Source organism: Phodopus roborovskii, unplaced genomic scaffold (genome assembly GCF_943737965.1).
Source record: "Phodopus roborovskii unplaced genomic scaffold, PHOROB, whole genome shotgun sequence".
NCBI lineage: Eukaryota > Metazoa > Chordata > Mammalia > Rodentia > Cricetidae > Phodopus > Phodopus roborovskii.
Window position 1 is genome coordinate 30,380,449 of NW_026126482.1, and position 23,915 is coordinate 30,404,363.

The 23,915-nt window shown below is 44.8% G+C and overlaps 1 protein-coding gene across 3 annotated transcripts in view; it reads left to right on the forward strand.

The window, feature by feature from the left end:
• Positions 1-18,567: 18,567 nt before the first annotated feature.
• The window catches only part of E2f3 (E2F transcription factor 3), a 78,404-nt gene continuing 73,056 nt past the window's right edge, over positions 18,568-23,915 (forward strand). The window contains exon 1 of one of the 3 annotated variants that reach the window (XM_051194501.1): positions 18,568-19,269. In XM_051194501.1, coding sequence (XP_051050458.1) covers positions 18,898-19,269 — 372 coding nt within the window. In that variant the 5' untranslated portion in view covers positions 18,568-18,897. Of the gene's footprint in view, positions 19,270-20,161; positions 20,436-23,915 lie in introns of those variants that run through there. The other 2 variants (XM_051194500.1, XM_051194502.1) reach the window with 2 other exon arrangements.

A 23,915-nucleotide genomic window follows, 5' to 3' on the forward strand; every position in this document is an offset into this window, starting at 1 on the left:
ACTGGCAACTCACAGCCGGTGCTTTGGGTTTGAAAGACCTGAACATCGGGAGAAGGAAGGAATGGCCAGTTACCAAGTCGTGGTGTTGCGCATCAAAATCAAATCCTTGGGATGTTTGGAGCTAAAAGCCTATGTCATAAGCAGTAGTTTAGAAGTATAAACAGACGAAAAACTCTATTTCTGTGTCTCATAGAGGAGACAAGAAGTGGAGTGATGGATGAGTTGGCATAGAAGATGACAAGGGTGCCTGTGATAGGGACCAGACTGGAAGTGACCACAGTGAGAGGAAAAGAGAGTGTCACCTTTCTTCTTTGAAGCACTGACAGGTTACCAACTGCAAAAACATATTCATAGGGACTTCAGCAGCCATAAAAACAAGTGGAGGCTAGGAACACCTCAAGAGTTCTTCAGTTGCTCTGGTGAGGGCTTCCTATGATGTTGAAAGACATCAGTTATCTAAAAGAGAAGATGCCTATAGGCCTCCAGATGGAAATCAGAGCCAGTGGTAGTACAGCCAGACAAGCCCCAGTATCCATCTTAAATATACACTGCATTTGGTAGACCACAGCCCGGGTCATAATGTGCACTGGTGTAGAGTGTTCTTTAACACTTGTTGGCCTACACTGTGTCAGCTGTTACTTAGGTGTGTGCAGAACGGAGCTAAGACATCTATTCTTCCACACCTTCACAAGTAATGAAGAATTATGCACATTTGTCTGTCTCTCATCAGTCAATGTAGGTGAACATGTTATATGAACTCTTATGTGGATGTCTAAAAAGACTGAAAAATATTGCATGGAATACGTCTCTGTTTGATGGCAGTTATCACTGTCCCTGTGTTCTTCATGGCATAACATAAAGTAAAAAACTTTCTGTGTTCTTCACGGCACAGCATCACTTAGGTATATGCCCTGCAAACAATAGAATCATTGCACAATAGTGCCAACAGAAATGGGTTTATCATTACTACCTGAGCTTACAGAATTTCTAAAAGAGCCAGCAACAAGTTTGGTGTCCACACAGAAACAACAGGGGAACATTTAACTACACAGGAGCCTACCTAAAGCCAGGAAACTTCTTAGTATCCCTTGAGCATTGAGTATCAGACAGCAATATCACTGTGACAATGACCCAGAGACGATAAACTCCATCCCAGGCCCCTGGTACCCCTTGGATGGCAACATCCATAGCTCATGCAACCTTCCAGGTTTCTGGGGAAACTTGCAAGGTAATATACAAAGTTCAGCTTTAGCTACCCAACTTCTGAGATACACCACAGAAGGGTCTGGAGTGAGCTTACACAACTGCCGGATTCTGCTACAAGCAAATATCCTTTCTATTCAATAAAGCGCTGTCCTATAACTAACTGGGGGGGGGGACAAACAACCTAATTTTTCCTTTTGTGTTTCAGCCTTTGTGCAATTTGTCCTAAGGTTTATGTAGGCCTGAGTCTATGAGTGAAAATGAGTGGTCCAGCTGTGAGAAAAACAAAATGCAGAACCGGAAGGAAGCTGGTAAAGACTTTAACACTTACCAAACCCCAGGAGTCACCATCTGTTGATGCAAAGTAACAATGGGGATGTCGATGGTATCCCTCCCCTATCACTGCTTCTGGGAGTTCAGTTCACCCCACCATGCTTACACTCACATGACCACTAGGACCAGTCTGGTTCAGTTCTGTTCTGTATAATTCTTACGTGATGATATGTGCCCAGTCAAATATGATGGCCTTGATCTAGCAGTGGGAACTTTCACTGGGAGTTTTGGTGTGACTCGGTGCTGGAATCCATAAGGTAAGAGCCCCAAGAGCTACTGGTAGCTGTGATGGGTTGAATGTGAAGTGCAAGTTCATGTGTTTCGGTTGACCTCGGATAGTGGTGCTCTTACAAAAGATGGTGGAACCTCTAGGAGGTGGAGCCTCCCTGGAGGAAGTGAATCGTGGAGGGTGGGCCTTGAGGTTTTACAGCCCAGCCCAACTTCCTGACCAGCTGCCTCATATTCCTGTTGCCATGGTTTCCTTGCTGTGATGGATGGTATTTCTTCTTAAGAAAACTGAGCCAAAAAATGGCCTTCTTCCCTGAAGTTCCTTTTTGTCAGGTCACAGTAAGGAGAATCCTAACTAGTACAGTGGTTCTGTTACTTGCTACATAGAAGGAACCAGTAATCAATGCATAAGAAATAAAGCCAACCAAATGAAGGAATTCAAGAAGCTCTTAGACAAGTTCTGCAATAGTTAAGCTTCTAATTCCTTAATTCTTGAGACTCAGCCATGTTACAGCCTTTTCTCAACTTACCCTATATGGTAGGGTTTAAGATACTACCAGCTAAAAAAGGTACCATCATGTTAACTCTGTCTCTTATGTAAAATATACTTGTGATTAAAATATTATGTGATGCAAAATTGCTACGCAACATTCCCTCAATATTAAAAAGAAGGCTGACAAGATGGCTCATGAGGTAAATGTGCTCAACTCACAAGCCTAATGACAGAATTCAAACCCATGTAAAAAAGCTGGATGTGTTGGTGCATGTCTGTAATTATAGCACTCCTATGGAGATATGAGGCATACACAGGAAAATCACCCAGAAGCTCATGGACCAGCTAGCCTGGAGTGTGCAGCATGACAGGAAGCAACAGAGACCCTGCCTCAACCTTAAAGGGGGAAGGAGAGAACTGAGCCCAAGTGTTGTTCTCTGACACACACACACACATGTGCCCTGGCATGTATGTGTACCCACACTTAGACACACATCAGACACAAGCACATACAGTAATGATAAATAAGCTAATTAAATTGAGAATTTAAAATCTGCAAAACAGATGTTATTCTAAGAAAATTCAAGTTGGCTTGCTTTGACTTACAATAACTAATATATTATAGGTTTACATATGTGGGTATGATGCATAGAAAATTTCCAACCTGGGAATGGCATAGTATGAAAAAAGACATGGCAGTAAGTACTTCTGAAAGAAAAAAAAATCCACAGAAGAATTATTAAGAGCATAAATTACCCTGAATGTAATTGTGACTGCTATGGTCCTCATTTGCTCTGCCATTACATGAAGCACTTCAGTGAGCCATCTCATCTTGAGATGAGGAGCTAATGACAGGAACAGAAGCTCCAAGCGGGTCAACGAAGACATTTTCCTATAATTATCAAAGCAAATTTTGAATCGGAGTTCATATGCATGAGCATCTCCTCCCAAATAGGAAAGTCCTCAACATCACAATCCTGGTATAATTAAAAATGTTGGTAATAAGTAATGTTGTATGAATGACTCAAATGAAAGAAAACTTAAATGCTTTAAGCAAGAAAAGTTTTCACTGGTAACAAAGGGATTTGAAAACTAAGTTTCACTTTCATTAGTGCAGGTAAAGGAAGAGCACTGTCTTGAAAGCTACAGACATTTCCTGATGGCCAAACCTGGGACTCCCCCCAAGAAGGAAATAGATGGAGCTCCAGGGAGATTCACTCCCTCCCGACAGGTACAGTCCCCCTGTAACCTGTTTTCCTTTAAAGCAGGCTTGTGGTCTGGCTTCTGCTGGAATGTGTGCTGTGGACTCATGCAGCTTGCCAGATGGCAGTGGGAAGCCCATTAGTTATGCATCACACATCCTGACATCCTGATCAAAACTGAAAGAAATTATGCTGAGATTGAGGAGAGATGCTGCAGAGAGAAGCAGAGATTAAAATCCTCTGTATTTCAACAGAAATTTGCACATAATCATGGTCTGTAAATAAACCCATTGTTAAGATATATGGACCCAAGTCTGGAGACAGAATCCAAGGAAGTCTTTCAGTGGTTTGGATCATAACATACACCTCTCCCATGATATTCATTAAAGAATGCCAAGATGACCCTTTCAAGGTCGTCTAGAAAAGTCCAAGGAGCTGAGAGTAAGATGACACATACAACTGTTTGCCTTTCAGAGGAGGGCCATTCATTCTTTCAGAGGTTCTAGGGGTACTAGGAATTTAGTCACAAGAGGCGTTCATTAGATTTTCCAGGGAGCCAGCTTGCGGGAAAAGAAGTGGGAGATGCATTCTATATACATTTTTGATGAGAAAGTTACTAGGTAGCACTTTGAAAAGGGCCCAGGGGTCCAAATTTTATGAACTATCATTAACTGATAAGAAGCTTTTAGTCTTTATAAGGCATTGTAGAGCTGTTCACCGTTCAACAAAATTATGAAGTTGTGTAGTAATCATACATGACCAGTTTTCTGCTAAACAGAGGACACGTAAATAAGGGCTTGTTGTAATATACTCTCCTGGAAAAACAAAAACAACTCTTTCTTCTTGAAGGAACAGCAACCTCTGAAAGTATGTGTGTGGAAGCCAAGCCTCTAGACCTTTCTTAAACTGTCTTTTGACCAGGAGCAAATGAGGAAAGCAAGTGTCATAAGAAATGGCTGTCAGTCTCATTATCAAGGAAGAGCATTTAAGGTAGCCTCTCCACTATTGCTTAGATTGTTAGTTAGGGTCATCCTTGTAGGTCTCTGGACATTTTCCTAGTGTCAGATTTCTCTTTAAGACCTAAATGGCTCCCTCTATTATGGTATCTCTTTTCTTGTTCTCCTCTATTCTTCCCCTGACTCGATCTCCCAGCTCTCTCATGTTCTCCTCTCCCCTCCTAGAGACATGGGGGTGGGGGCACTAGGCCCTACCCCAAATGACTTGACAGATTTTGATGATCCCTCCTGGAAGGCCTCACCCTCCCTGGGGAGTGGATGGGTATGGGATGGGAGGATCGGTAGGGGACATGAGAGGATGAGGGGGAGAAGGAATGGGATCAATATGTAAAATAAGAAAAAACATTTTTAAAATATTATAAAAAAATAAAATAATAAAATGGCTGTCAGCTCCATGTGCAGGATGTAGAAATAAGAGGGTACAACTTTCATGATCAAGCTTGGTTACACAGTAAGTTCAAGGCTAGCCTGGGCTACATGAGGCCCAGACTCAACAAGTAAAAGCAAATTAAAAAAAAAAATAAATAAATTAAACAGGGAGTTGGGTGTTGTGGCATACCTGTAATGTCAGCATTTGGGAGGTGAAGGCAAGATGATATGTGCATACAGAATAAGTTCAAGGTCAGCCTGGCCCACATGAGACCTTGCCTTAAAAAATGCAGACACACGTAACAAAAGCCAAAATCGGTGCTGAGGGAAAGCTTGAGAAGACCACAAACAGACAATTGTGGTAAAAGGAAGAGTGTGCAGAGATCTAAGGTGAACACTGACTTCAGGGTATAAAAGGATACACCCCCAACCCTACCACCACCCCCCACCATCCATGAGAAGTCCACTCTCAAGTGTCCCAAACCTGCCTCTGAATGTTTCCTGGGGACATCAGGCCTTGAGTGCCTCTCCCCAGACCTATGAATTGAAACTCTATACCAGGAAGGGGTATATGGCTGGTAACAGACATTCCATTTGAGCTCACATCACTGTACTATGCATCTATGTTCACCAAGACTGTATTAGAACAGAGAATCTAATGTCTAAAACAAAACAGAAGCATTGGTTTTTAATAATCATAGCTTGAATGAATTTCCTCATACACCAAGAATTTTTTCACAGTTGTATTCATTTGTTCACTTAATAGATAACAGTGTACCTGCTTCAGCATATTGAGAACTTAGCAAAAAAGATTAAACCCCAGCTCTTACAAAGCTACCACCAACATTACAACATTAGCTATACATCTAGGCCCCTGGATTTTTTCTTTCTTTCTTCCTTCCTTTCTTTCTTTCTTTCTTTTTTAAGGGTTTTATTCTTTAATTGAACCAGATGTTCCTCCAGTAATTCCATGCATTCCTTTGTACCCCACCCCCTTCCTCTCAGCCTGTGTTCATTGAGAAAAGCCCATTTGTTCTCAAACGCAGATTCTAACCATGTTCATCTGAAACACATTAGCCCCTGCGTGTTTCTGCCCTTGGTTCTGCACAGGGCACACTTGCAGCATGTCTGCCAAACACGTGTTGGCCTCATTCCCTTCTGTTTCTCTGTGGTATGGTGTGTAGGAAGTCTGTCTTTGGGCAGGAAGTTTACATACCTGGAGAAGAGGAGATTGGGATGGGCAAGGTCGGCATAATCGGTTGACAAATTTTTATGGGGATAGTTCTGAAAATAGGAAACTGTTCGCTTCCTCAAGAAGTGGACCAAAAGCCCTCCTGTGAAGGTCACCTGAGAAGGAAGAAGGAGTTTCAAAGGTGGTAGGAAAATTAACTCTTGAAGTAGTCTTGGTTACCATGGAGTGAAGCCTTTTCCTGGAAGGCTCCTTCTCCACTCTCCTCCTCTCCCTCTTCCCCCACCCCCAAACAGCATTGGTGGAAACCTACATAAATAATCTTTTATCTGTTCCTTATGACTGCCTAACAACTGTGGGCACAACAAAGACAAGGGCAACTCTATAGAAAAGCAATTGAAGGGAGATGGCTCATGAGCATCCTGTCCATTCCTCCTCCTACTCCCTCACTCTTGGTACTCATTAACACACATCCCTCCCTCTCTCTGCTTCTGGCATTCTGTGTTCCCCATTTACTTAATATAGGGTGTGAGAATGCCAAACTCAAGTCCCCCGGCTCACCTCTGTTCAAGAACAGGGTACAAACAGCTACTCCCCTGTGGGTGGCCTGCTTCCTCCCTGCTCCTGAAGCTGCCTGGTCAGAAACAGAGGATGACTTTCCAGGTGAAAAAAGACTACTATTCAATAAGGAATCTAGCAGTCTCTCCCACTGGTTTGGCTCATGATCTCAAAAGATGCAAGCCCAAATGTCAAATTCTGAATGCTGAAAGCCTGAATGTGGAAATGCTCAACATTCCCCTCCCTTTGGTGGAAAAAAAAAAGTCTAGAAAGATAAATTCTGGAGAGGGATTAGTGCATTTCCTGCTGTGAAAACACAAAAGTGTTTCTTTGCAACAGCTGATTAATAACCAGAATTTAAAATAGACAGCATATACTTAAAACAGTTTTGGAGTACAACTTTCCTCAAATACAAGCAAATGGAGCCATTTGAAGATCTTAAAAATGAAAAATACAAGACGTCTCCACTGCCAAATTATTCACTTGTGTATCACTTCTGTGCCGTCACACACAGTGCACGTTTGTATAAAACAAAACACACAGCAACAACAGAACCCCCAGTGGCCTTCTGAACCACAGACACTTGGGAATATATAGGTTCCTCAGGGGACACAAAAGTGCAGTGGATGCTGCACTATTTAATGATTAACTATCGAAGCTGTCGCAACTCTATTTACCTCTTAGGGCTTGTATGTAAAATCTTCCCAATGTAGTCTCATGCGTTTGGACTCTTGGTCTTCAGGGTGGCACCTTTCTGGAAGATTGTGGAACCTTTAGGAAGTGGAGGTTTGCTGGAGGACTGAGTCCCTTGGGGACTACTTTTGGGGTTTGAAATTTTACTATATTTATTAATTTATTGTATTGTCTTAGTTACTGTCCTGTTAGAACTTTTTTTTTTTTTTAAAGAAAGCATTTAATTGGAGTCTTTCTTACAGTTCCTTACAGTTTTAAAGGATTAGTTCATGGTTTTCATGGTAGCATGCAGTCAGCAATAGTGCTGGAGTAGCAGCTGAGAGCATTACATCCTGGTCCACAGGCACAGGCAGCTGGGTGAGGGAGAGAAACAGAAACAGAGACACAGAGATACACACAAACTGGGCCTGGAGTGGGCTTTTAAAATCAACAAAGTCCACCACTGTGACACAACTCTTCCAAAGAGGCCACACCTACTTCAACAAGGCCACACCTTCAAATCCTTCCCAAACAGTTCTATTAATTAGAGACCAAGCATTCAAACACATAAGCCTATGTGATATGTGACCCATTCTCACTAAAAAACCATATTTATATGTGTGTGTGTGAGCACATGTAGAGGTCAGAGGACAACTTGGGTGTTGGTTCTCTCCTCTCCCTATGGGGGGCCCAAGGGTTGAACTTGGTTTGGCAGGCTAGGCAGCTTTTAGCAGCAGAGCCATCTTACCCAACCTCACTTCCTGCCACTCTCTACTTCTTGACCAGTTGCTTCATGTGTCAGCAGCCATGATGTCTTCACCATGAAGGATGGTGTCTCAAACTCTCGAGTTGCTTCCCAGCAGGTGTTTGGTCACAGTAAAATAGAAAATTAACTCCTGTACCACTAGTGTAAGACAATGTACTGTGTTCTTCACAAGGTAAAATGGTGATACTTGAAAAACTGTCCCTCCTGGTTTTTCTTAATATACTTCTACTTTAATATATGTAAGTATATTTATATTTTTTAGATATATAAACTATATATTTATGCCCTTGTTGAATAATAAAATTCTATAGAACTTGACTGCTTGGGTATTAATGACTGAGAGAGGTGAGGTACTTTGTAAACATAAAATTGGTGATTTGGTGGACTTTGCAAGATGAAATAGATTGCAGTTGTGTCCCTGCACCGGAATAATAATTTGGAAGTAGGCACAAACAAGGTTTCTCAAGCAATTTGTTGCTATATAGCTCAGACTGACCTCAAATTCTCAATCCTCTGCTTCAGCCTTCCGGTGGAATTACTGGTGTGTACCACTATGCCCAGCCACAGTATGTGACTTCCAATGTGTTATCAATAAAGTTTATCTTTCTCCTCTTATCCTAATGCATCAGGGGAAAATTCAGAAGAATGGATTGACCACTTTCTTTGGCAATGAGGATGAAAACTAGAGGGTAAAAACACATCATGTGTGTCTGCTTTACATTCTCTCCAGCTGAAGAAATACCGAGAGTTTCTAAGAAATTAAATCTGAATTTGCCTTAGTAAGCCAGTGAAGTCACTGACAGGTTCAAAATCAATGTGGGGAAGGATGACCTGTGTCGTGGAGTGAATGTCTAAATCCCAAAGAAGGAAGAAACGTGGCCCAGAAGACAGGCTGGTTTAAGAAGATGCAATGCTTACATAGTGTCTATTGAACCACTGGTATTTCCAAAAGAGTGCAATAAAGAGCCATAGACCTTACTCCTTACAGAGAGCCATTCCTTAAAACACAAAGATACTCATCTCCAAACAAGGCTCCAAAATTGAAAGCCAGCCAGCTCTGATAGAGACTCTCCATGTAATTAATTATCCACAATCTAGTTGTGTATTATCATTTCTTTTGTCATTATTTGGGAGGGGGTTGTTGAGAGGAGATGATTCTTTTTCTTTTCAAAACAAGGTCTCATGTAGCCCAGGTTGGCCTCAAATTATGTAGCCATGAATAACCTTGAACTTCTTGATCTCATACCTCTACTTTCTGAGTGCTAGGACTGTAGGTATGGAATACAATGTGTGGTGAATTCAGTACCAGTGAGCAAACCTAGGGTTTTGTGCATGGTAGACCACTACTCAACCAATCAGCTCCAGCCCTAGCCCTAGCCCTAGCCCTATAATGCCTGCTTGCTTGACTTCTTTCTTTCTTACTTACTTACTTTCTTTCTCTTTCTCTCTCCCTCTCTCTCCCCTCTCTCTCTCTCCCTCTTCCCCTCCCTCCCTCCCTTCCTTTCTTCCTCCTCTTCCTTCAAGACAGGGTTTCTCTGTGTAGCCCTGGCTGTCCTGGAACTTACTCTGTAGACCAGGTTGGCCTTCAACTCAAAGATCTTCCTGCGTCTGTCTGTTTCTTAAGTGCTGGGATTAAAGGAATGTGCCACCACTACCTGGCCCCTATAATGCCTCCCCCCCCCACTCCACTGGCCAAATTTTCCTTTTAGTTTTTATTTTCCCTTCTCCTCACTACACAATCTCAAATTGCCAGCATCAGCTTTTAAATTTGCTATGCTGTGTGGGTCATCATTGCATCATTGCCTATAATGGAAATGTAAATTATATTAAAACTTCTACAGAGTTCTAATCCATTCCATGCACTTTTCATGAATTAGAGTGTATAAAAAAACATTATACAACCTTAACTTTGCATATAAGTACATGTGTACATGAAAATTTTGGACATTCTCAATGACTGCAGAACTGTCTTTTTGTACATCTGCATTTGTGAAACATACAATTTCTTGACATAGTTCCTCACTGGGTAGCTGTATGTAGTAAATTTTGATCTATCTGATCGAAAGACTCTTTCCCCTACATTGCTTCTTTTCAGTTATTTGGTCATAACAATGAGAAAAGAAAGTCACACAGGAAGTTATTGTTTGGAAGGCACAGAGTTTCGGTTGGAAGACACACACACAAAAAAAAAAAAAGGTTTGGGAACAGAGAGTTGAGATGGTTACACATTGTGAATGAGTTTAATTGAATACTTACAAATGGCTAAAATGATATCACATTGTGCACATTTAACCACAAGAAGAGGAGGTGGTCCAAAAGAAAATGCACAGAATAAGGGGAGGCGCTTAAGGGGTAGAAAAAGCATGAAGCCATCAATGAGATCCAGGAGGTCAGAGGGGGTAGAATGGGAATCAAGAGGGAGTGCTGCTGTCAAGGAACCCAGGGTGGCAAAGAAAGAGCAACCACTGCTCGTAAGCGCTGAGGCCCTTATCCTGTTGTGTTCAGTTCTCTTTTGCAAATGTTCTCTGAGAAACTGGAACTAAAAGAACCCATAACTCTCATTTTGATACCTGTAGGAAAATCTACCCAAGTGACACTGATTCAATGACAAGCCAAGTCAGTGGGTTCAAAGTAAGTATTTTAAAGGAAAAGGAATATACATCTGAAGACGATAGCTGTACAGGTCCATTCTTGTATCCACTCTCGTATCCCTTCTTACCCATGTGTAAAAACAGAGTTTCTAGAACAAAACTCAGTGATAAACCACCTGGGTCCCAAGGTGCGAATGAATGCCATCTACCAAATGCTATAGGACTCGTGAGATATCAGTAAAGAAGCCGGCAGTACACATGGGGCCCAAGTCTCAGGTAGCAATGGATCTCCATCGAATGCCAGGGGTTAGATTTGAGAAAGGTTTTGTTCTGCAGTAGGTGATGTCAAGGGACTGCGACTGGAAGATCTAAAGGATCTGGAGCAAGCCACCTTGTCTCTCTCTCTCAAAATTGATCCCCAATTGGCTTGGGAGATATCTCATTCAATAAAGTACTTGCTTTACAAGCATGATAACCCAAGTTTGATTTCCTAGAACTCACATTAAAAAATATTCAGGCACTGGAGACACCCAAATGATTGTAATCCCAGCATGTACAAGGCAGGGGAAACAGGCAGACTCCTGGGGCTTATGGGCCAGCTAGTCTGGGCTACATGGTGAACTTCTGAACACTAAGATACCCTTTCTCAAAATCAAAGTGAAGGGTATCTAAGGGACAATAGCTAAAATTTTCCTTTGGCGCGCGCGCGCGCGCAAGCACACACACACACACACACAGAGGCATAGGAACACATGTGATTACATGAATACATACACATGCACAAACACATTCTCACACACATATATATGCATCCCCACAACCTCCCCTCATGTAAACACTTATGTACACACACACACACACACACACACACAAACACACACACACACACACACACTCATTCCTTTTTAAGATAGGGTCCCAGACAGAGGAGAAACCACTGGGAATGAAGTTAGTATGGATACAAGAGGAATGAGAAGGTTTAGATTATACATACAGAATGGTAGCGGTTTTTCGTTTGTTTTCACTCTTTGCAGGGCCTGCCACCCAGTTCCCAGATAAATACATGGAGTCTTATTCTTTCTTTTGAACATCCAGTCTTAGTTTGGCTTATTTCTAGCCAGCTTTTCTTAAATTATCCCATCTACCTTTTGCCTCTGGGCTTTCTCTAATTGTATATATTTTTCTTTCCTTCTTATTCCACGTCTGGCTGTGTGGCTGTATGGCTGGGTGGCTGGCCCCCAGCATCCCCCTACTTCACCTTTTCTCATTCTTCCTCTTTCTTCTCCTCTATTTATTCTTTCTGCCTGGTAGCCCCACCTATTTCTCTCTTCTGCCTAGCTATTGGCCATTCAGCTTCTTATTAGACCAATCAGGTGTTTTAGACATGCAAAGTAACACAGCTTCACAGAGTTAAACAAAGGCAACATAAAAAAAATGCAGCACATCTTTGCATCATTAAACGAATATTCCACAGCATAAACAAATGTAACACATCTTTAACTAACATCCCACAACATTGGTCCCTTCTTCACAGCTTCCTGACTGACATGAGTTAATCAACTTTCTTTCACCGTAGCCTTCTACCTCAGACCAGCCCTATGCCAATGGAGCCAGCTAGCCATGTATATACACTTCAAAGAGCCAAAAAAACAAAACAAAACAAAAAAAATCTTTCATCTGCTTAGTTGTTTTTCTCTGGCATTTCAGTGAAAACAGACTAAACAACATGGAAGTATACATCAGGCTCATGGTAACTTCTGGTGGGAGGCAGAGATGTGCTCATGATGGAACACAAGAATCAGATCTCAGGGGTTCAGGCAAAGCTCTTCTTGTAGACCTGGGTGAAGATTTCAAAGATGTCCTCTCATAATGACCCACTGAGGTATACATTTATTTTGATGTTTTTCTTCATGTATCTTATATATCATGGTGAAATCATGTTCTAGAAAGTCGAGGAAACACACCCCTTTGAAATGATTCCTTTCCTTCCCACCTCAGCATATTTTGTCTGAATCACACTACTTGTTAGCCGAGCAAGAACTTAGGTAAAAGGTGACTTCCATTCACACTACAATCTAAATAGAATCATGCTTGCTGTGGCAGCAGCTGAATCACAGATGCTACACACAAGGGAATTTTCTATGTAACACTTACCACCCCTCCAAAAAAGAGCAATTTATAATGCAAAGATTGCTGCTAGGTCACTGATGTCTGCCTTTAGTGTTAATCAAAGGGTATTCTGTGGACTGCTTGTGTCAAAATTATCCTGCTTACAATGCAGATTCCTGGATCCCAACCCTGGTGCTAGATTCATAAGATGTGACTGAGAATAGCACAGTATGCTAGAAGCTCATCCTGTATATATTTAAAGAAGTCCTTTCCAGGGCCACATCTTCCTGCCCAAAGAGCTGAAGGCTGGTGAATCCACACCTACCGATAATGATGCAATGGTCAGTTTTCTAGGCTATGTACTTAGACATTTTTCTTATCAGTGTCTGATGTGGTAATGCCTTAAGGACATACACTCTTGTTTTTCTTCCAAACCAGGAAGCTGAAACAGAATGTTATTAGTGGGCAACTAATTGAACTGTCGACTAAGAAAACCCTTAAACTACAAAACTGGTCTTTTTCAGATGCTAAAATTTAATACTATATATTCTAAATCTGACATGGCAATTAAATTGGGTAAGGCATAATTTAAACTTTTGCTGTGCTAATGAGTGGTTTCCTTAATCACCTAAAACTATGATTTTTCCATCTGAGGAGTCAATATTGAAATTTCATACAAGTGTTGAATTCCTAACTTTTTTTTTTCTTTTTGAGAATGGCTTGCAGGTGCTGACAAAACTATTTCTAAATTGACAATGGACACTTTTAGAGAAGATTGTGTCAGTTTTATATGGCTGTAGGTAACATGTTTACATTGTATTCAGGGATATGTATGTATGTATATGCATGAAAATATAAGCGGGTACAAGAAGGGGAATCCAGCGCTCCCATTAACTGGCAGATGGGAGGGGAGAAGTACGAGGGAGATTATAAACACTAAAGCATTTAGGTACAGGAGCAAGAACGAGAAGAGACTGCTTAGTGGTCAAGAATGTTTGCTGCTCTTGCAGAGACGTCTAGTTAGCTCACAACATCTGTGTCAGATGGCCCATAACTACCTAGAACTCCAGCTCCAAGGGATCCAATACCTCTTCATACTCCCCAGGTACCTGAATTGGACTCCATGCATGTTCGAAATCTCCTTCCATGAGCAGAGTGCACCTGAAGATTTCTCACCAGAGTCTATAGCCCAGACCGCAGTTAGGATCTCTGGTGTTCAACAAGGAAGAGTATGTTGGCAGGAGACCTACAAAGTGAAGAGTTAAGAGGTTTGAAATGCTAGGCAGGCAGGATAGCAGGCTGGATTTGTTTCCTAGGCTGTCACACAAATCACTGCAAAGTGGATAGCTCAACAGAAATGTACTCCAGCACAGGGCTGGAGGTCAAAAGTCCAAACTCAAGGTGCTGGCAGGGCCCCACTCCCTTATTTTTCCCCTTTACCTCTTCAGCTTCTGGTGGCTATGACATGTGCCTTGATTGCAGCTGCTTGCTGCAACCTGTGTCCATCTTCACAGGGTTTTGTCCTCCTCTCTGGATGTATCTTCCAAGGATACTTGCTCTTGGATTTGGAGGCATCCCAGGATAACCCTGAATGACCATATCTTGACATATCCTTCCCCTGTGTTGGTTCTGGGAATGAAACTTAGAACTCGGGGCTTAGCACCGAGTTCACCTGGATCCATTGAAACATCTCTTCAGCCATAATCTTTTCAAGAAAAAAGAAAAGATGAAAGCTATGTAGCTAGGAGGTGGCAAACATCACCCTAGTTACGTCTGCAAAGACTGCCTTTCCACAGACACTGTTACGGTCATGGATCCCAGTGATTCTAAGGTAGGCCTGTCTTTCGAAGGTCCACTCAATCAATCGTATATGCCAATTCCAAGACAACTAGCTGGTTGACAGTGTTAAAGAAAGGGAATGGTGGCCAGGCGTTGGTGGTACACATCTTTAATCCCAGAACTAGGGAGGAGACAGAGGCAAGCAGACCTCTGTGAGTTTGAGGCCAGCCCCAGCCTGGTCTACACAGCTAGTTCCAGGACAGGCTCCAAAACAACATAGAGAAATCCTGTCTCAGAAAAAAAGAAAGAAAGAAAGAAAGAAAGAAAGAAAGAAAGAAAGAAAAAGGGTGGGGGTAATTGTGGGTAGCAAAACAGTCTGGCTCTGCAGGAAACCATGTTCAAGAGGAGGTGTAGGGCTGACTTTATCCATTACCCTCAATTTCTGAGTCAGGACCCTATACCCCATACTCACCAGGACATGACTATTTGGGAAAAGGAACAAAACCCTAAGCTGTACCAGCGAGAGGAAGACTGGAGGCTGGGAGTCAGGTAGACCCACGAAGAGTGACAAGGCATGCTCATATGAACTGGTAGACTCCTAAGTGGCTGTCACGAACTGCACAGCTGTTGCGCCCCCAGCACAATGCGCATGTGTCATCGCCTCTTTCAGCACTGCCTTGTAGCGAAGAGTTCCAGAACACGAGCTTCCGTTTACCATATGAGGAAGCAGGCCAGTCAGCATGGAAAGCTAGGACAGGTGAGATGGCTCACCACGGAACGGAAACAGTGCCTGGCACTGAAGCCTGGTGGGCTGAGTGTGGTCCCCATAAAATTGGATGGCAAGAATCAAGTCCACACAATTGTCGGTGGCATGCACACACCCTGAGGACACCCAGATACATCATTCACACCCCCAACTCATGAAAAGTAGTAAGCAACAAATTAATTATTATTGAATTATTAAATTGATAAGTAAATAATGTAGCAGAGAGATCAGAGAACAATTTTTGTGAGCCAACTTTTTCTTCTAGTTTGGTTCTGGGAACCAAACTCTTAAGCTGTAGCTCTTGGCAACAAATGTACTTTGAACAGCTGAGTTATTTTTCTGACCCTTATTTTCTTTTTAAACAAGGGTAACTAACTGTAGGTGACAGAGCTAGAATTCAAACCCAGACTATACTGACTCCTAAGTGCAAATCTACTGAAATATGCCAACTCTCCACCAAGGACTGGTGGATTCTAGGATCTGAACTCAGATCCTGATGATTTACCAACTGAGCTGTTTCCACAGGCCCCAGGGCTGTGTCCCACTATCTTAATTAATGTCACCTATAGGGAGCTCAAGTTCCCAAAGTCTGGGGTCTGGTATTGTTTCTAATGCCAGATGCAGCTCTTTAATGGCTGTATGTTACAACACCCCTCCCCCATAGCATTCCTACCACCACCAAAGGGAAGCTACCAGTAATATTTTTCAGCTGACAGTATCCTGACTTACAGTATTAACTCTCTCCATAGTGACCCACAATGCAAAGCAACAGTGATGAAATAAGATTTAAGAAGTTGCTATCATTCCTCCAGCTCAATCAGGCATTTATATCTTTTGAATTCCACTTTCTCAAGCCTACCAATACAGCCAGTTCTATCAGTGTCCACGCATCTTCAAATGTACAAATACTATGAATCCTCAACAAGCATGAATGCAAAACCAAAGAATTTCCATGCCTGGAATAGAGTTTAGTAGTACTTTTAATTTCAGAGAAGGTAATAGGACTGAAGTATTAGAAGGTCCTACATGAACTGACCCAAATTGTTAAGTTTCCTATAGGGTTTGAACGTTACAGACCAGTCTTGTCTGGTCCGTGCTTGGAAGGAGAAGTGTGGGTTGAGGAAAGGAATAGGCAAGAGACAAGAGATAGAGACAGGAGGGTACCTGGTAAATGAATACCAGGATCAGCCCCAAGTTTATTATTCAAAGCTCTTATATATCCCAATCAAAAAGGAGGAAGGCAAAAGACTTCCTTACCAAGATACAAAGAGCAAGAAAGTAGAATTGCCCTTTCAATACCCAAAACATCAAGTAACTACACCCTAAACCAAATATACTGTTGTTAAGGTAAGACATCCATTAGTTACTCCTTAGGCCGAATATTCTGTTGTCAATGCAAGACACACAATAACCAAACCTTAGGCCAAGCATTCTGTTGTTTGACCTTGAAAGAGTAATAGTGGGTTTGAACTCTCCAACCTTAAGATGAAGCAGAGTAATTTTTTTTAATGGGCCCTGACACTTGGGTAAATTAAAAATAATAACAATCAATAGTTAGGTGAAAGGATTCTGTTTAATGCAATCGTCATCCAGTGAACACCCTACCGAATAATCTATGTTTAAAAAATGTGGCTGAGGCAGAACAATGTATCTCAATATATCTCAACAGCTGTTTTGCACAGTTCTCATCTGCTAAATGAAGACTTGGTCTTTCCATCTACATCCTTCCTCACCTTCCTCCTTACTCTTAAGCACTCTTCATTTGTGAGTGTGTGTGTGTGTGGGGGGGGGGGCTACAGGTGAGGTCACATGCCTGTGTGCATGTGCATTTGAAGGCCAGAGGTCAACCTCAAATGTTTTCCTCAATAGCTCTCTACCTTACTTTTCAGGACAGGGAAGCACACTAAATCTGGGATTTACCAATTGGCTTCACTGGCTGACCAGAAAGCCCCAAGGATCTTTAGGTCTCCATCTCCCAGCTCTGGGATTAGTGGTACATGCTGTCATGCTTAGATTTTTCATGTGAGTGTTAGGGATCAAACTTAGGTCCTCTTGTACGGGCGAGGAACCACCTCTCCAGCCCCACAATCTTCATTTTTAAGATCCATGAGTATTTGCTTCAATGCTGAAGCCAGTTCGACAGCCATTTCATTTTTCCTGATGGCGTTTTCTAATTTACATATATACATATATGCATACTTCCCCCTCTCTTTTAAAATATGTTGGGTTAGGTTTGGGTTATAGTGTTTGCTGTTAGCTGGAGAACTTCCTGGAGTCTGAAGATGTAAAGAGCCGAGTGCCTTGGCAGGCAGCTTTCTCTGGCAGTCCCACGTCACCATAAAAGCCTGTTCTTCGGATTACTGCATGGCGGATTAGAAACCCAGGGATCAGTTCTAGGTTAGCCCTGATTAACTCCCCTGGGTGTTTCTGGGCCAGAGAGGGTGTCTGTTAGGTGCAAACCTATACTTCTAGTATGCATCCACTGTACAAAAGAGTTAATTTTTACTTAAACCCAATTCGGGCTAATCATAAAGCTACCAGGAATGATCTGGAATGTGAACTAAAGTGTGCCTGCAGTCGCGTCAGCTGAACCTTCTACCCCCACTGTTCTGTCTGCCCACATGCTTCTGTCTATCAGCCTTGGCCTCCGGATCCGCTCTCTCGCCATTGGTTGGATTTCAGGAAGGAAGAAACCCAGGATTTAAAGGGCTCAGTTTTCCACCTGCCAGGCCGGGTCCAACTTGCCTTTGACACGTTTTTGGGAGAACCTCTAACAGTTCTTCATTTACTACACTCACTGATTAAAGGAAAAGGAGTCTCCGAGGGTGTCACCTTGACAATCTCCAAAAACGAAACTTGCGCTCAAGATTAGATCGACACTGCGTCGGCGAGGCAGAGTCCCTGCCCAGGTCATCAGAGCCAACCCCTCGGGAGGGAACGAGGGAGGGGCCTGGAGTAGGCGTGGCCTTCCGTGGGAGAGTAGGATTTTGCCCCACCTCCTAAGAAGCCTGCTCTGCTTCCAGCCAATCAGGCTGGGCTATGCAAATAGAGCCCAGGTCACCCCGGTAACCATGATGTATGGCAGCCAATGGCAACTAGCCAGTGGCGACCTCGCTCCAGGATTGGTGTTGAAGTAAGGCGACAGGGATCCAATGGACTGTGGGAACAGTCCTCGGCGGGTTGAGGGGCGGAGATATGCAAATATGGTTTGAAAAGCCGGCGGGAAATCTGAGTTTCGCGGGAGGACCTTGGCGCGTAAACCGTATCCCTTCATTCATTGTCAGCAGCAGCTTCCTGGAGCCATTTTTCAGCAGCCGGCCGCAGCACCCGGGCTGCCGCCGCCGCCTCGCAATCCGTTGCATCGGCTGCCCCCGACGCCTCCATCTCCTATCGGGGCCTGATATCCTTGCGGCCGGGACCCTCCTCTCTCCAGACCCCCGATTATTTTTGGCCCCGGGGCCTGTGCGGTGCGGAAAAATAAAAAGAAAAGAGAGAGAGAGGGTTCGGAAGCGCCGGGAGGGGAGGCGAGAAGGAGAGACTTGGAAACTCCGACTGCAAATAATAAAGAAATTGAAAGCAATACGTTAATATATCGTAACACTAAAAAAGAGCAGGAGCGAGAGATGAGAAAGGGGATCCAGCCCGCCCTGGAGCAGTACCTGGTGACCGCCGGGGGTGGGGAGGGGGCGGCTGTCGTCGCCGCCGCCGCTGCAGCCTCCATGGACAAAAGGGCACTGCTAGCCAGCCCCGGCTTCGCCGCCGCCGCCGCCCCGGGCACGTACATCCAGATCCTCACTACGAACCCTTCTACCACGTCCTGTGCCACCTCCCTCCAAAGCGGCACCCTGGCCGCCGGCCCCCTTCTCCCCAGTGTCCCCGGCACGGAGCCGGCCGCCGGCAGCCTCCTCTACACCACGCCACAAGGACCCTCCAGCAGAGCCGGGCTGCTGCAGCAGCCACCAGCACCAGGACGCGGCGGCGGCGGCGGCCCACCGGTAATACCCTCCCTCCGCAACGTCCCTAGCCCAGGTGGGAGGCGGGCTCCCGGGAGCGGTGGCTGCGAGAGCGCGAGGCTGAGCATCGTGGGCCTCGTTGCTGTCCCTCCAGTGTGTGCTTATTGTTAGAGTTGGGGTGCTTCCCTGCGGACTTTGGGAGGACCTGGGGGCCTGGGCAGGCACGCGGGACAGTGGGGAGTCCCTCTTTGAGAACCACATCTAACACTCCAAAACTTTTCGCGCCCCCCCTTCTTTTCCTGCACTTTTCCCTACCCCCACTCTCCCCTCCCCTGCAACTCGAAGCTTCCTCTTTCTCGGGCGTAGGAAGGGGTCACGCCCCGGATGGAGAAGGGGGTGGGGGAGGGTGTAGTGCACTGGAGAGTAGGGGACCCCAGGGGATGTAAACCCGGGACCCGAGGCGTGCCTGCCTCCCCTTCGGCCTCTGCTGGCCCTGGGCGGCCGGGGGTCCTACAGGCGTGCTCCGAGCGTAGGGGCTCCAGTACCTAGCACCTTTGGGGACCTAGCTCGGGGCAACAAAGGGGATCTGGGAGGTGGAGGGGTATCACGGTGGGGGGAGGTGGAGCTGAGAGCCCCGGGTGGGCCAGGGCTCGCGCTGTCTGCGACAAGGGGCCGGCAGGCGGGTGCTCCGGCCTGGGCGCATCTCCGCGGTGGCAGCGGCGGCGCCCGCGTGGCCGGAGCGCCGGGGCCTTGCTCACCGGGCCCCGGGCCTGCCCTTGACCCGCCTCTCCCCTTGCCCCTTCCTTCCCCGCCCTGTCCCCCTCCCCGCCCCCCGGCGACGGAGGGCGGGGGCAGCCGGGTTCCCGTCCCGCCGCCAGGATCTGTCCCTTCTCTCCGGGACCCGCCGGTGACGTTTCGCACACGTGCGCGGAGGACGCGCCTGTGACTGGGGAGGAGGTGGCGGCGGGAGGGGGCGCTGGAGGGGGAGAGGGGGCACCCACTTCCTCCTGCTCGCCGGCTCCCAGGCCTGGGACCGTCCCGGCGCCCTCGCACCCAGCACCGCCACCCTCCCTCTCCCGTCCCCACCCCCCCACGGCGCCCGCCCTCGCCCGGCGCCGCCGCTCCGCTCGGCCTCGGGCCCCCTCTCCAGCCGGCCCCCCACCTCCCCCGGAGCCAGGCTGCTTTCGGAAATGCCCTTACAGCAGCAGGTTAGTGACCCGGACGGCGCGGGGGCCCGAGCCACCGCCGCGGGGACCCGGGATCCCCGGGGGGCCCCGAGCCGGAGGATAAGCGACCGAGCGGGGTTTTGGAGTGGGAACGGGGGGTTGGGTGCTTGAGGGAAATGAGTAAGCAAGAAAAATCTAACTAAGTAAATCCCCGGCCTCGCTTCTAGGAGCCCCGGGGCGGGAGTGGCCGCCCCCGGGGTGGGTATAGTGTTTACGTGTGTTTCCTTTGGGGGGTGGATGGATGGGCAATTGAAACCCAGATGAGGGCTTCACGCCCGTGGCCGAGTTGAGCTGCCTTCTGTCTTGCTTCCCTTGTGCTGAAGGGGGAGGGGGCGGGTCAGAGGGTAGGGTGTCTGTGGGGTTCCCAGGCCACCCGCCACCCCCTCCCTTTGTCCCTGTAATTTATAAAGCGCCTTTGACAGATGATTTAGGTCAGTATGCGTCTTCCCTTTTTGTTGCTACTAGAAAGAAGTGTGGCCCCGAGGTCTCCCCTTCTTCCTTTCTCTCCTGCATTCCTTCCTCCATGCCTCCTGTCTTCACCCTCGTGTAGTGGCTTGGCCCAGACCAGGCTAGAACCCACCCGGACTCAGATATCTGTGGTTGCATGATAATACCAGTCGAGGACCTCACCTAGCCTTAGGTCTAGATGTGTTTGTTTTGCACAATCAATATTTCGCTGGGGTCTTTTAAGAAGAAAGTCTGTGCACATACATAGGACTTTGGGAAATGGGGTGGGTAGATAATTAATTTTTAAATTAATTTTAAAAGTCCCTTTCCGTATATAATTTTGCCCTGGTTGGATCTTTAGTGCTTTACAGCCTGGAGATACTTAGTGGGATGTGTGATACAGTCCCAGTCAAAGAGCTCATCCTTTTTAGTGACTAGGGTCTGCCAGCAGGGGGGAAGCCGAGTACAGTACCTGCTTACACATACAGTATCCAGTGTGCTAGATTCTCAGGCACAGAATATTCCATGCTTTCATTAGCAGTAAATAATTTTGCCGGCTTGATTGAACATGCTTGGCCATACAATAAGCCTATTTACCCTTACACAGTCGATTTCTATATCATAAATTACCTGGAAACGATTGACATGCTTCTTGGATAAGATTCAGGTTTGCTGGGAACGTTATTTTTGAGATTAGAAAATTGTGAGACTACTAAATTACTCTTAGAAAAAATCTTAAGACTGTTTGTTGGAACAGGTCACCAAGACTGTCTAACCAGATTTATATGTAGTTCACTGTAGTTAAGTATTTAAAAATATGAAAATATTGCCCTCATTGTCTTCCAAGTTATTTCTAAACTTTATTAGCCTTCTTGCCATGAAGTTATCATTCCAGGAGTATAGATTGTTTTGAATTCGGATACTCAAAAATGATGTTTCATTATAGGGATATAAGTGCTTCTTATACATATTCAGAAGTCATTTTATGTAAGATTGTAATGTATGCTGAATCACTGGTTAATCTACGATTTCAGCGCTGTATCTTCTGGGAGGGGTATGAAGTTTATCTCCCAAGTGCATACAAAGTCCTTGGTATTGCAGGCTATGTTTGATTTTTTTTTTTTTTTTTTAAATCAGTATTTCAGTAGGCTTCCATTTCGGTCTTGGCATTTATTTTATTTTGTTTTTGAGGCAGGGTCTCTTATAGCCTTGAAGTCCTGATCTTGACTGAAGTGCCCACCTTCTGAGATTAAAGACATGTACCACCCTGTGTTTTGGAATTCTATTGATGTTTTCCCCTAATCATGAAGCTTGGGAAGGTGTGAATCAAAATAGGACCATTCAAACATTATATGTTCAAGAAGAGATGGGGGATTCTTCAGGCGATCAGAGTTCTAGACCCACCTGGGTCTACTTTCAGGTTCCAGACTCCAGAACATTTAAGAACTTGACAGAGCAAGTGGCTTGCCTTCTCACTGACTGTCGCCTCCTGTCTTCATTTACAAGCTGTCTGCTGTTAGACAAATAACTTAATTTTGCCAGAATTGTTCATTATTCTATAAAATAGGGTGGTAATAATTCTAACCTTGAAGATTTTTAAAATTAATATGACAATGCATGTACAATACTTGAGCACAAGGCCTGACAAATAGTAGCTGCTCTATAAAATTAGTCTTCGTGAATCAAGTATTTTTGTAACTCAGGGACTGCATACATAACTGTCCCTTTGTTTACCTATATGAGCAGAATGATAAGTTTTCTAATGTAGGTAATTCCATTCTTCCAGAAAATTGAGACTCTGTTAATGCAAGGGGTAGTGGCCTGTCACGTCAGATTGACTTTAATTCAGTCATAGCAACCTGCTGGTTATACTTTGCTAAGGAGCCTTCTATGCCTAATAAATCTCATCCGAGAATGGAGGACTGTAGATGCTATTTCAGCAGGGTCTTTTTTCCTGAACAAGTTTGAAAGAAGAAAAATGTAGGTTCCTGTGGTTCTGTATGCAGTAATCTTGCTTCTACTGAGATGTATGGTGGATGCCAAGTTGGAGCCGGGAGAGAATTTTTAGTCACTACATACCCCAAAATGGAAGTTTTATTATAATGCAATGCCCAGACGTGGGCAGGACAAATAGCTCCACAATAATCAGTACTGAGGGCGCCACCCTAATCATCCCTGGGAACAAAGCACCCTTAGCTGAGCTAAAGCACCCAAGCATGAGAACAGGAAGGGATTTTTTAATGTGGGTTTTTCTAAAAATCGCCACCTTGTATAATATTTGGAGGAAGGATACAGTCTGTGATGTTTACTGGTGTGCAGTGTAAAGTTAACTTGGGAAAAAAAATGTCTATCTATCCTGGACTTAGGAGTAAACACCCGCACCTGGGGAATGAAAGGACTGGCAGGCGTGGGGGGGTGTCTTAGAAATAAGCAATTTCTCCTAACTTTTCTCTACTGTCATCTCCAGCGAGACCAGACACACCCCTTTAGTCAGACCCTTTCCAATTGGTTATTTTCTCCAACTTACCCTGATGTGTATAAATAGTCCATATGACTGGGTATAAACATTGCCCCAAGCTGGCCAACTCCCAATTCTTTTTACCCATATACTTTTTAGTACTATTTTAACCAGGATGGGTGAAGACAATTTATTTAATATACTGAGTACCCCAAGGTCTGTGAAGATAGCTGAAATAGTACAAGTAGGATTGTGGTGTCCCCCGTCCAGTCCTGTGTGCTTCCCCCTCCCCTCCCCAGGGAACATCCCTGAAATCTTTGAGGTACAAATATGTGGTTGGTTGTCATTTCTTGGTGGTTAGCTTTAAATATTGTCTCATGGACTGTTTTATAGTTGCTAAAGAGCCCCTGCCCAGTTACATTTCACACAACTATGAAGACCAGATAAATGGGAAACCACAGATGTAGGGCCTTCCTCTTCTCTATCCTGTCTGCCTTCCAAGAATGCCTGGGAAAATGATCTCACACAGAGAAAGGGTATGCTACGGAAGGTACCAG